Source organism: Lagopus muta, chromosome 8, assembly GCF_023343835.1.
Source record: "Lagopus muta isolate bLagMut1 chromosome 8, bLagMut1 primary, whole genome shotgun sequence".
Taxonomy (NCBI): Eukaryota; Metazoa; Chordata; class Aves; order Galliformes; family Phasianidae; genus Lagopus; species Lagopus muta.
The window spans coordinates 1841653-1859232 of NC_064440.1; the positions used below are offsets into that span (position 1 = coordinate 1841653).

General features: G+C 46.9%; 1 protein-coding gene across 9 annotated transcripts in view; it reads right to left on the minus strand.

The window, feature by feature from the left end:
• Positions 1-555: 555 nt before the first annotated feature.
• Positions 556-17580, minus strand: part of LYPD6 (LY6/PLAUR domain containing 6) — a 41923-nt gene continuing 24898 nt past the window's right edge. For 5 of the 9 annotated variants that reach the window (XM_048954096.1, XM_048954093.1, XM_048954095.1 and 2 more), the window contains 5 exons: positions 15475-15580; positions 7031-7210; positions 5434-5532; positions 3799-3929; positions 556-3230 (listed from right to left, as the gene is read on the minus strand). In XM_048954096.1, the coding sequence (XP_048810053.1) occupies positions 3069-3230; positions 3799-3929; positions 5434-5532; positions 7031-7148 (510 nt within the window). In that variant the 5' untranslated portion in view covers positions 7149-7210; positions 15475-15580 and the 3' untranslated portion in view covers positions 556-3068. The remainder of the gene's footprint in view (positions 3231-3798; positions 3930-5433; positions 5533-7030; positions 7211-15474; positions 15581-17580) is intronic. The other 4 variants (XM_048954102.1, XM_048954097.1, XM_048954094.1 and 1 more) reach the window with 1 other exon arrangement.

The window sequence follows — 17580 nt, forward strand, 5'->3', positions numbered from 1 at the left end:
CCTTTCAGGTCATATGAGTTATCAACTTATTAAACTGCTACTAATAGCTCTGAGTGGTTTGTGTGTGCATGTGCTGGTTGTGAGTGGAGGTGGAGAAGGGGCCTGGGATGGGAAGGGCAGCAGAGGAGCATGTGTTGGCAGCACTGGGCTGTCTCCCATGGCACTGGGCATGTTGTAGCCCACCAGGGCTCTATTTGGGCAAGGAAGCACAGGCCTGTAGACAGTGCCAGCAGGATGCTTGTATGGATGAGTACATCCTGCCTGTATGGGTTCCAAGTTCCATCCAGCGTGAGCCAGAGAGCTGCTGTGTCAAACCGAACACAGGGTGAGGAAAACATGTTTTTGTTCGTGGGTAGATAGGTGAGAACAACAAGTAGTGTTTGCTGTCATAGGAGGAGGGCTAAACCCCAGGACTACTGAAAACAAAACTAAAAATCATATTCAGAAGGGCTGGGGATGGCCTGGAAGGAGGGGAGATGCAGGAAGGATGAGCCCGTGTGCTGCCATTAAAAACACTACTTTAAATTGTGTTTGTTCAGCTGAGTAAGAGCTACTGGGCTATCTTTTTTATAACCTTTTTAAGCTTTGAGCTATGTGCTCCACAATACCATATTCAGTCCTTGTGCCTGAAGCTGTTTGCATCCCACTAAGTGTTGGCTGCAGCAGTGCAAATAAATAACTGCACAAGAACCAGCAGAATGCACTGGGGCTACATGAGCTGAGAGCAGAGTCATGAACACTCACAGCTCTTAGAGAGAAGCTGAAGGAAAAGAGGATCAGGGGTCACAAATGGAGGCCCAGCAGTAGCAGGGCAGCTGCTCCAACCCCACTGTGGGAAGGAGGCAGGGGCACAGGGCAGAAGGCAGCAGTTCTCTGATAGTAAACTTATCTGACATATCACCTGTATGATTAAAACATTTATTTGTATAACTGTACATCATTTACAATAGTTAAAAAATTAGGCGTTTAAAAGGCATCTCCCAGCCTCAAAATAAATACGATGCAGCTCAGCATTATATGCCCAAAGAGACCCACGAGGAGAGAGCAGGGGCAGATCCACATGTGGGGTCTCAGCTTCTTCTCCATGGCCCATGGCCTGTCCCCACTCCATCATGGGTCTGAGCTGATGCAGTTCACCCCATCTCAGCAAAGGAGCAAGGCCACTTTCTCCTCCTCTGACTGCAGGAGGAATTAGCGTAGCACACAGGGTTGGGTGAGTGAATTGGGTTAAAGTGTTTTTCTGTTAAACGCAGGATCGCACAGAATCGCAGAAGGGACCTCAAGGATCATGAATCTCCAGCCCCCTGCCACAGGCAGGGCCACCAACCTCCCCATTCAATACCAGCCCAGGCTGCCCAGGCCCCCATCCAACCTGGCCTTGAACACCTCCAGGGATGGGCTGAACAACAACAAGCTGCCTGCATAGAATGATAGAATCACGAATCACTAAGGCTGGAAAAAGCCTCAGAGATCACCAAACCCATTCCCACTGCCTGTGTCCCTCAGTGCCACATCTTTCTGGAACACCCCCAGCCACAATACTATCCCCCTCCCCTCCTCTTTCTTCCTCTCTGCAGCTGGCTCTGTGGGAGGAATGGCATTGAGGATTGGGTTGGGTCCTGGAGTGGCCAGGTGGGTTGAGCTTGCATAAAGCAGCAGATTGCATCTAGCCCTTAATTAATTGTAGAGAGCTGTGAGCAAGTCACAGGAGAACCAAAAGGACCTCCAAATGCAGGGCTTTGAGTGCCAGCAGCTAACCTGTCCTCAGTAGTTGCGTATGAAAAGGTAGAAAGGGAAATACAAGGTGCTCAATGCACAATTTTGACCAGGAAATAGATAGGTAAATTAATTAAAAATAAAACCACCACCCAAGCCTCACATCAAGAGGTACCAAGGCATCCAGTGTGCTTTCAGACCCTGGAGAAATGCCCCAGACCCAAAGTGTGAGTGCTGCTCTCCATTCTCCTCCAGGAACAGCACTTCAGCAGGTATCACAGCTCCAAAGGGCTGCACACAGCACTGGGAGTGCAGCATTTTCTCCCTCTGTCCACGCTTTATGCTGTACCTCACCCAAAAAAAGCACGGTAGAGCATAAGCTGTGAGTTGGTGAAGCTCCTTGGAGCAGGGCTGGCCACCATTAGTTCAGAAGAGAACAATTTGGGACATTTGTAAGAACTTTTCAGAATTAAAAAACAAAGTAGAAAAAGTTTTGCTAAGCTTAAAACAAGACCACAGCCACCCTGTTCATATAGCTGAGCTTAAAGAAAAAATGGAGTGGAGTTGTTTTCAACAGTGACTATATATATATTTATATATATAAAATATTATATATATATAAAGTATATATATACTCTTATGATAATTTATAGACTACAGGCTTACCCACTTGCAAAACCATTTTCTTTTTTCCCCAGCAATATTAGCATTAAGAACCTTTTAAATGCTTTAGAGCCTACTCAATATACAAAAATAAATATTGCATACATGGTGCCCAACCAAACCAAGAACCACAGGAAGCTGTCGAGGATCCCAACCCCACTTACCCCCTTCTCCTCTCCCCCCCACGTCCCTCAGTGCCACATCCCCACAGCTCTGGGACACCCCCAGGGATGGTGACCCCCACCCCATGGGCAGCTGTGCCAGTGCTTTTGGGAAAGAAATGTTTCCTAATATCCAACTTATCTTTGTTGCTTTTCCTGTGTGTTATTCAATGTGTTTTCCCAGACCGGGCAAGCAGGACACTGGGGTGACTGCTGTGACAAATGATGTTAACAACGAACGATGCCAACGGGAACATTCTGAATGAGTGAGTGATGGTAAAAGGAGGTGGCAGGGATTTGGTACTTATAAATGAGAAAAATCTTGGAGATAAGATAGAGAATAAGTCTAAGCCCGAAATCTAGGCACATCTTGCACAAATTTCTTCCAAAACCAGCAACAACAACAACAAAAAGTGGGTTTTAGTCCTCTTTGAATCCATCTCCAGCATCACCAGTTAACAAGAGTCAGTTTTCAGATACAGTTCTGAAGTGTGGGTCCTGAGCAGACGTGTGTGGCCCGATGCTGGTCTATGCCATGAGCCCCAGCAGGAGACACACTGCTGTCAGCACGGCACGACCTGACAGCCCCGGGGTGCTGCTGAGAGGGGACAGGGTGGTGAACACAGCATCACTGGCATTCCTGGGCAGCGGCAGGTTGCAGATGGTGCCTTCACAGCAGGATGTGCAGATCTGAAAGACAGCAGGACTGAACTCGGTTACCTGGCAAATATCACTGCCACAAAGGAAAGATGGAGAGCAAATAATACAGCATTTGGAAATCAGCATAGGGGCTAGTGATTTTTTTTTTAGTAGGGCTTGGACTCTGTGATCTTTAGAGGTCCCTTCCAACCCCTACAATTCTGTGATCTCAACCCCTTCTGGTTGTGCAGTAATAATGCATCGCCTAGTGCAAGAACATCCATTCTGAAGGGCTGCTTTTCTCCTCCCCAAAAGTCAGCTGATGATCAAGTAACGATGTTTGGCTGATGGAGGACCAACACTCAAAGAAATCAGCATCTATTCCTATGGAATTGTTGCTGGATGGACTATCAGTTGCATGTTGGTTTTGACCCACTGCAGCAAGGCTGACCACCAGCCTTCAGGAAACGCAGTAATGCATGTACCCATCCCATTTTTCACACCCAACCCCTCTGCTGCTGTGGTTCTGGGGCTCTCTGCACATCTCAGGAATGAACCAGGGGTGTTCAGTGTGCACCAGCTGCCTGGTTTCACACAAAGAAGCAACCCTGGTCCTCACCTTGTACTCCTCGTGCTTTACATATGTGCATCCAGTAGACAGACAGTCCTCCAGGGGCACGCAGCGCTTGGTGACAGACACACTCTCTCCGGTAACTCTCATCATGTGTTGGCTGAAGCAGTACCTCGTGCCTAGAAGGAAAGGAAAATGTGTTCACTTGACAAAGCCACGGCTTGTGGTGGTGTACAAGCAAGAAGAAACAAGGGAGAAACCTTGCACTTCAAAAAAAGGGGATTCTGATGTATTCATTACAATACAATGGGGTGAGCTACCATGTCCAAGCACTAAGACCTCTCTCGAGATAAGCAGTTTTCAGCCAGGTTGGTTCTGATGGTTATTACTAAGTGCAAACACCGGGGCCACGGCTGTCTCCTTCCACAGCGAGCTGCAGGCTCCACATGCTGGTAATGTTGTCATTAACTGCATAAAACACCACCTACTGCTGTCTAAACAGGGAGTGTCCAGGAACATTGGTCTCATCCCATGCCAACCAGCCTGATCTTTTTTATTATTGTTGACGTTGAACAGATTTGAGCTCTCAAAGCAAATAAATTCTCAAGCAGATAGAGCTCCCTGACAGGCTGCAAGCGCAGCTGGTTAGTCTGGAATTCACATTAATGTCTTTTTCCTTCCAAGATAAATATTTTTGTGAGGACAGTCGTAATATCCTACAGGAGACCAGAACAGTGCCAGACAGAGGCAGAGCAGCAGTGCTGAGCTTATGGAAAGCACCGAAACAAGCCAGCAGCATCCCAACATGGCTCCCACCTGTGACACTGCCCACGTGCCCTGCTCATGAACAGGCTCCATCAGTGGATGGGGACAACCTCAATGTCTCTTAACTGAGACAGGGGAGGTTTAGGTTGGATATTAGGAGGAAGTTTTTCACACACAGGGTGGTGAGGCACTGGAACAGGTTGCCCAAGGAGGCTGTGGATGCCCCATCCCTGCAGGCATTCAAGGCCAGGCTGGATGTGGCTCTGGGCAGCCTGGGCTGCTGGTTGGTGACCTGCACACAGCAGGGGGTTGGAACTGGATGAGCACTGTGCTCCTTTTCATCCCAGGCCATTCTATGATTGCTGATGTCTGGTACCCAACACCCTGAGTCGTCACCATCTATAGACTAGTGAGCATTATGAACCCAAAACAATGCAAAGATTTTGATGCCATCCAAAAAACAGCAGCTTGGGCTCCCCTGAGGAATGTCACCAAAGCCAGAAGGGAGGGAAGTGAACAGAGGAAGGCCCAGGTCCCATATAATAGAACCGTAGATTCATTAAGGTTGGAAAAGACCTTTAGGATCCCCGAGCCCCACTCCAATCCATTCCACCGTGCCCACTGCCTACGTCCCTCAGTGCCCAGGACACATCCCCACAGCTCCAGGACATCCCCAGGGACTAAGTGAGCTGGAGGATGATGGGGAATAGATGGAAGTCCTAAACTTCACCAACTGCAAAGATACATAAAAGCTTAAGGGATTATTTGTATCACACATCCTCCATGTGGCAGAGGCTCACAACCGCTGGCATTTCGGTGCGCTGGAAGCACAGCAGCTCAGTGCTGTCCCTGCAGTTTGACCATGGAGCAGGTGTAGCAAGGTGGGGTGAAGTGGGACACTACTGTGTGGCTGCTTACCTCTAGGACAATAGACATCCGGAGCCCAGCGGTTGCATTCGTAATTATCTGCTGCCCTCTCGCAGGTGAAACATTTAAATCCGTGAGGAAATGGCGTGGCTGGAAGGAACAAACTGTATTCAGTTAAAATGACCCCATCGATCCCCTTCTGCTGTACTTCTCAAAGGCACATGGCAATGTATTCTTTTTTCAGACATATCTTATTACAACCAGAGCTGCCAGCTCCATCAGGATTAGTCCTGTTTGTAAGAACCCTGCTACCACTAGCAGCACCAAGAGGGCTCATTCATCTGCAATAAGGGCTCTGTTCAGCTGTGTTTTCCCAGGAAAATTGCCTACTACCCACTTCAAAGGGCACTAACACAAGCAAGGAGTGCTTGTTCTCTTGGAATCAGAGCTCACATCCAGTACTGTTACTTTACCAGGGTTGATAACAAAATATCAGATGGATTAAGTACTTCTGGACGCTGTCCCACCAAAAAAATAAATGGCCACTGTTGAAGGCAGGCTGATGTCCCCAAAGGAAAGAAAAATCAATCTGCTGAACCTCCAATCATTAACAGCAGCCTCCATCCTCGTTTATCTCGCCAAATGAAGAGCACAGCTTCCTAAGTGGTCTCCTGGCAGGGCTTCTGTAGCACATTCAATACATCTTCAAGGTGCTGCCACCATCTCAGAAGGCAGATGGTGACCGGGTCACCTTTATCTCCATGGGGCCAAGCAAGCTGAATCTCTGCAGCTTCATGAGATCCATCTTGCTCCTCACCCAGCGCTGGAGTGGTGTGAGCCAGGCCCCATTTGGGTACAGGAGGTGGCCTTTGCCATGCAGGAGGGACTTGTCAGCTGTCCTCCATTGCCCAGTCACTCAGGGTAAGCACCATCAAGGCACTGCGAGCATCTCCAGTGGGCTCTAAAGGAACAGCACTAAAGGAACAGCCTGGGCTGGGACCCTGCACACTACTGATGATACTCATGCCTTGCCCTGGGCAGCTAGCAGGTCCTGGTTACAGGTGTAACCGTATTGGAATTTCATCTTGCTGAATTCTGAAAAGACAAGTTTTCTTTGGGAGCAGATGGCAGGCACAGCTCTACAAGCAATGCTGGAGAATTAAATTAAAACTTGTACATGATAAAACAAACCAGCTATTAAAAGCACAGTCCATGGAAGCTCTGAAGACACACAACCCCACTGCATCATAATTTCAGGCACTTCCTTTAATAATCATGGAGTGTTTGGGTTGGAAAGGAACTTACAGCCCATCCAGCTCCAACCCCCTGCCATGGGCAGGGACATTTCCTAGCAGATCAGGCTGCCCAGGGCCCCATCCCATGAGGTTCACATGGGCCCTGCTCTAAAGCCTGTCCATGTCCCTCCAAATGGCATCCCTTCCTTAATAAATAAGTCAGGAATGATTTATAAGAGAGATACACGTGGTTCTATTTCACCCACACTCACAACTATTGACATGCTTGAGCAAACTGCTTGGTCACAGAGGCCAGAAACCCTTGAAGGAAAAAGTAGAGCAACCCCAATGCCCCTGCCCATCAATCCCCCCTGGAAGCCACGGTCTGGTTTCACCCTGCAGGCAGTGCTTACTGGAGGGGTGGAGGTAGACGATGTCCTTCACGGTGAAGTCGCGGGGCTGTGCAGCCCTCAGCCAGCCTGCCACAAGGCCCAGCAGCAGGACGTGGGCCAGCCTGGGCTGCGAGGCCATCACCCACCACGGCCGTGCTCATGCGGTGGCCCTGGGAGCGCAGCAGCGGATGGAAAGCTCACCTGAGGGTGGCAAAAACAAAGAAGTGAGCAGCATGCACGTTGTGGATGGAGCCCGCCTCACCAAACCCCCTGGTCCCAACTAGGCAGCGGTGATTTCTTCCTCGGAGACACTCGGGAGACTTCCAGACATGGGCAACCTGCAGTAGGTGGCTGTGCTTGAGCAGGGCTTGGACCAGATGGACCCCGAGGTGCCTCCAACTCCAGCCATCCTAGGGTCACTTTAGCTCTGCTTCCCAGTCTGGATAAAAGGAGCTGCCCAAACACCCCAGCCTGTAAATAGCAAGGTCTGGGGAGAGCCCAAGGGATGTTTTTTGTTCTATGATGATGTAATGTTATTTAATAAATCAAACAATTATTCTGGAGAGGTTGTTCAATGGACATGATGCAACTTTCTGCTGCTATCCCCAAACCTTTGTCTGGCAGCAGAACGTTTGCATTTTGTTCAGCACCCACCTGCGACCAGCACTGCAATGGCAACTCGGGGCCTTTCATGCCTTGCTCTTATCTGAAAACAGCTTTTCTATTAAAACACTGTGAAATCCATAAAAATACAGAGGGAAACAGATAACGCTCAGTGTGGTGCCTGAACCACTGTTATTTTAACATCACAGAGGAGGAAGTGCCAGTTTCCACTGGGTTTAGTCCACAGGTGTGCATCAGCCAGGGGAAAATGAAATCATCATTAGAAGCAACAGAAACAAAACAAGCCTCTCCCAGCCACATGGAAGCAAAACGGACGAGGATGAGTTTATACTCACAAACAAAATAACAAGTAATTGCTCTTTTTTTTCTTTTAAGGGAGGCATACATGGGTCACTGTGGACGTGACTTAAAACCTGCAGAATTCCATGCAGCACCAATTTTCCGTTGTCCTCTTTCTCCCCTGCAAATTACACTATCCTGAAGTGCAGTTTGGGGGATTAGTCGCATGGTATTTAGATCATACAGTCTGTTTACCAAGGGTCCGAGGCACTGACACAGAAGCCCCAGTTAACTCAATCTTTCCAGCTTCACCGGCACCTTTCCGATTACTTCTTCCTGCCCTCTGCCCTGACACGCCGCGGTGGAAATTAACCATTGGGTTCCTCAAGCAGCAGCCCAATGGCTCCTTGTCAGGTCCCATTAGGGCAGTGACATATCGGCCTTGCCAACACCACTGCTGCAGACAACGGGAGGTTCCCACCCCACTGCCTCCCCCGGCTCTGGGAGAGAGATGCTGAGGAAGGAGGCAGCTGGTGTGAGGATGGGTTTGTCTGCTTGGAATTACAGAATCGTAGAATCGTTAAGGTTGGAAAGATATTGAGGTTATGGAGTATGTCCAGAGAGGGGCAACGACGCTGTGCGGGTTCTGGAGCACCAGTCTTATGGGAAGAGGCTGAAGGAATGGGGTGGTTCAGTATGGAATGGAGGAGGCACAGGAGAGACCTCATCCCTCCTTACAACTCCTGAAGGGGGGGTGGGCAGCCTCTGCTTCCAGGTGGCGGTGATAGTATGAGAGGTGACGGCCTCACGTTGTGCCAGGGTGGGAATGAGGAAGCATTCCTTCTCCAAAGAGCAGTCAGGCAGTAGCACAGCTACCCATGGAATGGGGGGGTCACCATTCCTGGGGGTGTCCCAGAGCTGTGGGGATGTGGCACTGAGGGATGTGGGCAGTGGGCATGGGGGGTGGGTGGAAGTCTTACAGGTCTTCTCCAACCTTAATGGTTCTGTGATCATCTAGTCCAACCACAGCCCATCACCACAATACCCACTAAACCACATCTTCCTGCAACCATCCCCTCCTTGCTCTCCAGGCCCCATCTTCAAATTTCTCTTATCTTACATTTCTCTTACGTTACAGCTGTCTTATCTTTCACTTGTAAGATCCTGCATCGCAGTGCCCTAAGGCAATATTTCTGCTGCCAGAGAAGTAAAAAAGCAGAACAAGTGAAAGCTCCCTCTCCTCAGCAGGATGCATCAGCTCTGAAGTACAAAGCACAGCGTGTCAAGGCAGCAACATCTGTGAGAGTCTGCAGAAAGCACACTGATGGGGTACATGTGCATGGCCAGTGGTACCAACATGCACCATGCTGAGGTGATGTGTACCAGGGGTAAGCAAAGTCAAAGGAACCACAAGCAGTGCAATGCAGCAAGATCTGATCCTGGATGCAACACAAGCAATTGCTGCTTGTGCACATTAGCAATGAAAGAGTTTCCACTACCGAAACTACAGCACATGCATTAATTTGTATCTCTCTACAGCTTCACAAACTGACCCCCAATCTTCTATCTGTGCAACGTTATCACTGTCTGAAGAGAAATGTGGATGAAAATTACAGCTGCTGTCTGCCCACCAGCACAAGTCAGCACCAGCACCTTGGCTAAGACTGAGGGAATGGCCAAATGTGCCATGCTCCATCCGGGATGCACACAGCTTCCATCTACAGAACCCACAGGATCTCTTGTGAAGGGTTCACTGGTGCTCCTCAATCCCAGCAAGCAAGAGTAATTAAACAATCAAACACAATTAGTGCTCAAATTACTCCCAGAAACGTGGTCAATCTAATCTCCTTGCTGCTAATTACAAAGCCTGGAGTTCATTGAGCTAAAAGCCCGCATCCTGGGGCAGTACAGAGGGTACAATATGTTCCCTCCCACCCTCTTCCCTCCTATCCAACCCAATCTTTAACTAAAGATGCAAAACCCAGATATTTTCGTTAGATGACCCTCTTTGCATGTACCTTAATTGTGACCAATGGGAGGCTGAAGTTTCTGGACCTCTACAAACAGTTGTTTTAATGAGACGTTATAAAACTTTGCTTATATTCGTGCATCCCCTGATGCTAGTTCAGATTCAAGAAAGAAAGCTGACTTAGCTGTGTTTTAAATGTGTATTTCAGATAATCAGTATTTGAATAAAAAAAAAAAGCTTAAAATTCAGGCAGGTCATAATATTCACCAGAGAAAATACAATTTATGGAAATGAAAATCTGTCAAACTGAGCTGAGAAATTCCTGGTGTGACGCAATTCATTCCCATTTCCCTCCACCACTCACAACTAATTCATATTCTATTCCATGCAATATCCAAGCCTGTGGGTACGGACAATTCCGAACTGGCAGAAAGATGGACAGGAATGGTAAATCAATGTGAGATTTAACCTGCAGGTTTTTGCATGGCAGAGGGGCACCCCAAACCCAACGGATCTGTCCTAATTTGGGAATTCCAGTGGGCGACCTCGCTGCTCCTGGGGCCGGTGCATGGGGCTGACCTCAATGCGTGGCACCCAGACAGCCCGGCTCCACGCGGACGGAGGGAAGGAAACCATGCATGAGCACAGAAATCCTGGGATTTTCCAGCTAATAAAGAAGCAAAAAGGAAAAAAAAACAACCATCCAGTGAGACCTGGCAGCCAGGCCCCTCTGCAAAATGGGGGGCAGGGTTAGACTGTTAAATTCTCTCCTAAATAAATGCTATATTCGCTGGGGTGGGTGCGAGGGCTCTCGTCTGGGCTGCTGCCTGGCTGGACCATGCACTGGGTACAGAAAGGGCCCAGCCCCCTAATCTGCTCCAGACAGGCAAACGGGGTGAATTTCTGTATGGCAGCGGCCATTGGGATCACACCAGCCATGTCCTTCCTGTTTACATTTCAGGTAAGAAAAAAAAAAAGAGCAAGTGGGAGCACTGGGGTAGGGGAATGGAAATTCCAGCATGTTGTCAACAAAAAAATACTCAAATAAATGATGAGAGAAGTGAAACAGCAGCACCCAAGAGAATTTAAAATATTAAGGCATTTTCTGAAGGTTACACCTAATAAAGCACAATAGAAACAAAAGAAGCCCAAAGACTCTCATAAATCTACAAAATGCAAGTCATGAAATTGTAAGGGGGGAACACAAAGCTCCATGAGATAACTGTAAGGACGGATCTGCAGCCTGGACGCAGAACTCCTTCCAGCTCATATTCCCAGTTCAGGCACTGGGAGAACACATCTACAGTAGAGTATTTGGAGGAGCAGCTCACCCCTCTGGTCTCTTAGCTTACATTTGTATTAAACGTGGAGAAGTGGGACAATGCAGGGACCAACAGGCACAAAATCTGTGTTTTTACCAGATCAAAGCAACCATTGCTTTGCCCAACGCCAGTCCTGGATCGACTCACAGAGCAATTTGTTTGTGCTCCAGCAATGGAAAATTCAGGTTGTAGAAACCTGCGTGAGAGCGGCTGGGAGGATTTGGTGGAAAATAGGTCTCAGACAAACTCATCCGTTTGGGATGGGCAAATTTCAGGTCTGGCAGCGAGAGGAGACGGTTACACGGAGTAATTGGGGAGAGAGCAAAGCAGCAAGCGCCAAGACCTGCTGATCAACGCAGTGAGCTCTGCCCAATTAACAGAGCATGCTCGGGCAGAATTAAAAAACAGCTCAGTGACATCCCGAAATCTAACTGGGAAAAAAGAGCATCTTCAAAGGAAAGATGCTTATTTTTAACTCTCTCCAGCAGGGTTGGGTGCACCAATCTTGCACCAACAATAAGAAACTTCTCTTGCTCTCTGACGACACGCAGACTGGCGCAGTGCTAACAGCACAGGAGACATTACCGTTAAAGAGCGAGCTGCAACGTCTGCCATCGTGCAGCAAACTGTGCCTTAATAAAACCACACATCAATCTGCACCATTGTGTCCTCGCTCTGCTCCTGCCTCCGCCCTCACATCTTCAGAGCCCGTTGTGACAGTTCTCCTCGTACATCACCTCTCACATTTGACATGCTAGATTAGGCACCGAACCGCAGGCTGCCCAGCATCCACCCAGCGCCGGGATGGAGGGGCTGAGAGATCCGCCCTGAAAACCCGCTGTTGGGGGATGAAGACATTCTTTCTTTCCATTATGAACTCACTCACAGCTCAAGCTTTCCCCCCACGGAAAGGCTTTTTCACCAAAACCAGTGCAGAAAACGTCTGCCCGTTTCTACTTTTCACAATGGGCGAGGTATTAATGAAGGCGCTGGCTTTGCCCATTCGCGCCGCTGTGCCGGATCTTTCTGCAAAACAACCCAGCGTAGTTCTGTAGCAGCTAATGACCAGCATGCAGCAGAGCTCTGGGCCACACAGTTCACCCAGAGTTCACACCGCTCTTTGGCTCCTGACCCACAAGTGGGTTTTGGCACAAACACAGTCTGGGCACCCAACACTTTTACTCGTTCCCAAAGCGTGTCTGAAACTGGGCTGCAAGGAGGAGATGCTGACAAGTGCAGCCAGCCCTCCAGGCGACTGGAAATAATTGGAAGTGGGCTATTTCCAGCCCTGTGCTGCAGGCACCCACATAAAGTTTAGTAAACAACGAGCTGGGCCTCATACAATTGTCCTTTAGAATAAACTTCCCATGCTCATTTCTCTCTTGATAGAAAAAGCTCATCCCCATTGAGCCGAGCTGGAAGTGGCATCCAAAGCCCAGTTGGTGCACCCAAATAAATACAACCTTCCTCTCACCCTGTTTTGTTATTAGCACTGTTAACCCCCTTTGCTCTACAGAGACCATAACAGACACTGTAGGAAATCTTCCCTTGCACAAATTTCCATAATTAGTCACATTAAAAAAAAAGCAAAATTTAAACCAATTTCCTGATTCCTATCCACATGGAACTGGAATTGAAATACTTTTCTTATAAAGGTTTTCAAGAAGTTATTCCATTGTAATCCCTAGATATTCACGCATGGCTTGTTTGCATAAATGTTAGAAATGTTAGTTATCATTAAAATCATGTAAAAGGAACTCAAATTAGAGGTGACCAATTAGCGTTCTTTAAGCTGTTTATTCAGTGCACGGAGTAAACAAACTCTACTATTTATCATCATTAATTCATTATGGTTTTCAATAGCTTTTCCAGAAAAGCACAACTCAGCAGAACCCAAAACAAACAACTTTCCTTTGCTCCATAAAAGTTTGCAATTATTTGAATTCAATTAATTATTACTATTTTATTAAAAATTAGCGCCTGTCTCTCTGGAAAATAATAATAATAATAATAATAATTTAATTCCTTTGTTTTTCTGCCTTGTGAGCCAAAAGAGAGAGAGCTAAAAGACAACAGTCCTCTTTGCTGTGATGGAAGCTATAGAATGGAGCCACAGGGGTTGAGATTGGACGCTCCCTGTGCTCACCCATGAGGCTGCACAGTGCTCTTCCATGGGCAGCCCTTTATCCCTATCACTGTCCTTCATTGTTAGCAACATCAGATACAACACTCTTCAAAAATGCTGTTGTTGTATGGCACGGTTCTACAGAAAAGCTTTCCATGATCATTAGTGTTAGCTAAAGCCGATGAATTTACTTTTCCATTTGTACCTTTTCCAGTAGGAGTAAAGCAAGGCACTGCACAGAGGTAAATGCTTAACCTGAAGCTTGTGGGTTATGTGTTACATCAAATCTTGGTTAGCTTCAAGTCTCTCAAGTGAATGCTTTGAAACTACAATGCCTTGCTGGCTGATGCTTTACCAAAATAACAAAGTCATATTCGTGGGGTCTTTGTGCCTCATGACAAAAGTAATGCACACATGAACAAAGCAACCTTAAAGCAAAAAAAGGTCAGGATGACCACTGGAGGTCTTAGTTGAAGGCTGTGCCAGCGCCCATGTCATTTAGTTGACATACTTCAGCGTCATCGGCCCACCAGATGCCAATTATTACCTAGAGTGCTAAATAACATGCCTGGTATCAGTAACTGGTAGCTAAGATAGACCTCCTCCATCAATCCTCCCACAGAGCCCATGGCACTGAAGGCTTCCCTGCTCCTTTGTCTGTCTCTTCATCAGCTTTGCCTTTTGCCAGATCCAAATGCCTCATCATCCTGGCATTGAAAACTGAGTTTCCCAAGGTACCTGGTGTTTATGGAGTACCATCAGCAATTCCAGTGTCTGCCAACACAGAGATGTTATCTGCAGCAGAGCTGAGGAATGCCTCAAAATTGTACTCCAATTCATCTGCCTTCAACGCTCACCTACAGGAGGCACGAAAGCAAAGGGTGTTCCCAAAGCGTTGCCCCCCGATTCAACCAGCTGCTCAGTTTTCACACATGAATCATCTGGCACTCTGCAGGCCACGATATACAGCTTTCATTATGTCACAGCTGACATTTTCACTGCTGGAAAACCGTGATTTACTGGTTCTCATTAGTCCCAACCCTCACTCTCAGTCCTATCCTCAACTTGCTGGGGGAATACTTGTCTGATCAGTGAAATGTTGGTCTGACGTGAAGATGCACTGCTCCTCATCTCCTAATTTTTCTAAAATGGACTTCTCCTGACAACCACATCCAACACTGACAGTAAGCACATACCTCCCTAAACACCAAGTCTGCAAGGACATTTCCTCCAGCCTCAGGAGAAAGCAGGCTTCTCACAAAGCCAATCCCATCACTATTGTCACAACACTGCTGCATTTTTACCACAACAAATACATGAGAGTATCTGACACACACACAAAAAAACCATTAATATATATATATATATACATCTTCATACAGTCTCATATGAGACTTCATACAAGACCAAGAACCAGACCAATATCAGCATTAGGCAATAGGACTGATACTACCAGAGGGACTAATTTTTCCAACAAAGGCACTATTTGTTGAATTGGGCCTTTAAAAGTCATCTGAAAGGCTCCCAAGTCCAGAGCACATGACCTCACGTTTTAAACTCTCTCCACTTTCTTCATTATACACATTTACAGTTGCAGGGTTCCATGACGTTTCCCAACAGCTTGCCAAAAAGCAGCTGACCATACCCACAGGGCTGCTGCCTGGCTCCAGCTATTGCACCTTCTCCCATCATTCCATTGACAGCCAAGCAACTCCTCCAAATTCTTTATCTACAGATCATACTGAGATAAAACTCAGAACAGAAGCTCAGAACAAACGTCTCGGAGCAATGAAGAAAGCTCATTGGCTAACACAGGTCTTGTGCTGCTCCTTCTTGGAGATACCATGACCTGATCCAGCCTTCAGGCATCATTCAATGGGTAAAAGTTTACTCCCTAAAGCCAGTGGAGAAGCTAACAAGATGGACTGAAAATTCAGAAATCTTACAGGAGCTAAGGATGCATTGGAACGTGTTTGATAAGGGGAATTCCACTTTGCCTTCTGTGGCACTAATTAATTTCCCTTTTACACGGTATTGGAACATCTTGAAAAATCAAATCAGGTCAAAGTGCTTATAGAGAATGAAGGCCAAGAATATTATATATCAAATGCAAATTAACATCTACTATCATCATCACCATACTTACCAACAGCTATACATTCCAGCACCGAAACACTGACTTAATTTCCATGATGTCTGGGTTTGTCAGGAGTCACTGGCTTGTAAAACCACTTACAAGTCTGTGCTGGGTTCTAATAGGAAACAGAGCAGAAGGAATTTCTGTTTTCCTTTTAGGTAAAACATATACTTGCTGTTAATATCTCAAACAACCAATGCAAGAAAGATGACTAGAATAATTGAGAATGTGTTACAAAACAAGTCAACATAATAAATAGATTATAAGTTTATCTGACGAGGTACAGAAGCCTGATGGCATCTTCCGTTTTCTCATCCAGTTTTCAGTCATCTCTCCACCCCTGTCCCCATTCCTGCTTTTTTCCTTCCTTCTCTCCCATTAAAACCAATTTGTTAGCCATGACTCGCTCACAGATAGTTCCTCTTTGCAATAATTATTCTCCCTACAGTACCAGCAGTAGACTCACAGCCCTCTATGCGCTTACCTACATTCATACAGCCATAGAATATCCTAAGTTGGAAGGGACCCGTAAGGATCATTGAGTTAAGTAAGGCTGAGAGTCGTGGGCTAAGCTATAGTAAATAATAATAATAATAATAATAATAATAATAATAATAATAATAGTAAATAATGCTTATCCTGAGATAGAAATACAGCAAGCAGCATCCTCCACATATTTCTGTACTTTCAATAAGTGCTCAGCACTATTCAGTGGAAGTCTGGCAGATTTGATTCTATATTTCTTTGAGTTGAAATGGACCCTTAAAGGCCATCTGGTCCCACTGCCTGCAGTGCACAGGGACACCCACAGCTCCACCATGTGCTCGGAGCCCATCCAACCTGGCTGGGATGAGTGTCTGCAGGGATGGGGCACCTCCACCTTTCCAGGCACCCTTTGCCTCACTGCCCTTATGATAAAATCCTTCTTCCTTATATCCAGTCTGAATCTCCCCCTCTTTTAGTTTGTAACCATTTTCCCTTGCACTCTCACAATGGATCCTGATGAAGATTCTGTCCCCTTCCTTCTCACAGTCTCCCTTGTAGGTACTTGAAGGATAAAGCCTCCATAACTCCAAAAACACGTGGGGCTTGAAGTTTCCACAAGCGGACTCTTCCCTGGCTCCATTCTTTGCTGTTCTGGGGCTCACTGGATGGCATTCAGTTCAGCCCCATAATCAGCCCTGCTCTACAAAACACCCCACTCAGGGCTGCCTCCCTCCAGCAACCCCACCACAACACAGTGCTGCTGAAAATGTACCTTTCTGCAGAAGGGCAGGTAATTGAAGAGATCTGGGTCTGCTGAGATGCACAGGATAAGGCGTGCAGTAACCAAGGCTCCCAGAGCAGGGCAACAGGATCCCTCCCAGTGCCTCATAAAGTTATACAGCAGTGTGAGAGGCACAGGAATTAATTAGAAAGCGGGTTTCCGTGTCTGATCGTGTGTCTGCTCTTTGTTTACAAGGAGGACGGGCACTGGGCTGACTCCTCTGAAGCAGGATGGCCCCCACTGCCCCACTTACACTCTGATGGAAAAAGAATTGCATTGATGAAGATAAGGATGTCATAGAAATGACAGGAAAAAAATTGCTAGACAGCAGGTTGTGGAGCCTGCTCTGTAATTTGTGCCCTGTGAGTCTCCAAAGCCTTCCATACGTTTTGCCCCATCAATATAACCAAGAGAAAAGCAAAAATTGCATTAGACTTCCACAGAGGATCTGTTTCTCCCAGACCTGCCCACCATGTGAATTCTAAAGACCTTAAGAATTAAATAATAATTTAAAAAATCAGCTTTGTACAGAAACTAAGCAGCTACAGCTCTAAGCTCGGTTTCCATAGGGTTGGGGTTAGGCTTGGTGATCCTCCAGGTCTTCTCCAGCCCTAATGGTTCTATGAAACTCTACTTTAAACAGGTTCCTCCTTGGGGCTGAGGCTGTGAGCTCTCCTTCAGGCAGAGCATGGGACCCAGCTCATCCCCAAATGTCAGGAAATTGCCTTTTTTTTTTTCTTCAAACAGAAGAGATTGAAAACATGACAAGCAGCCACCCTCTGTTATGATGGAACTGCATGGATATTCCAGCATTTGATTTATTATCAGAGGTTTTGGCCGCTGCGAAG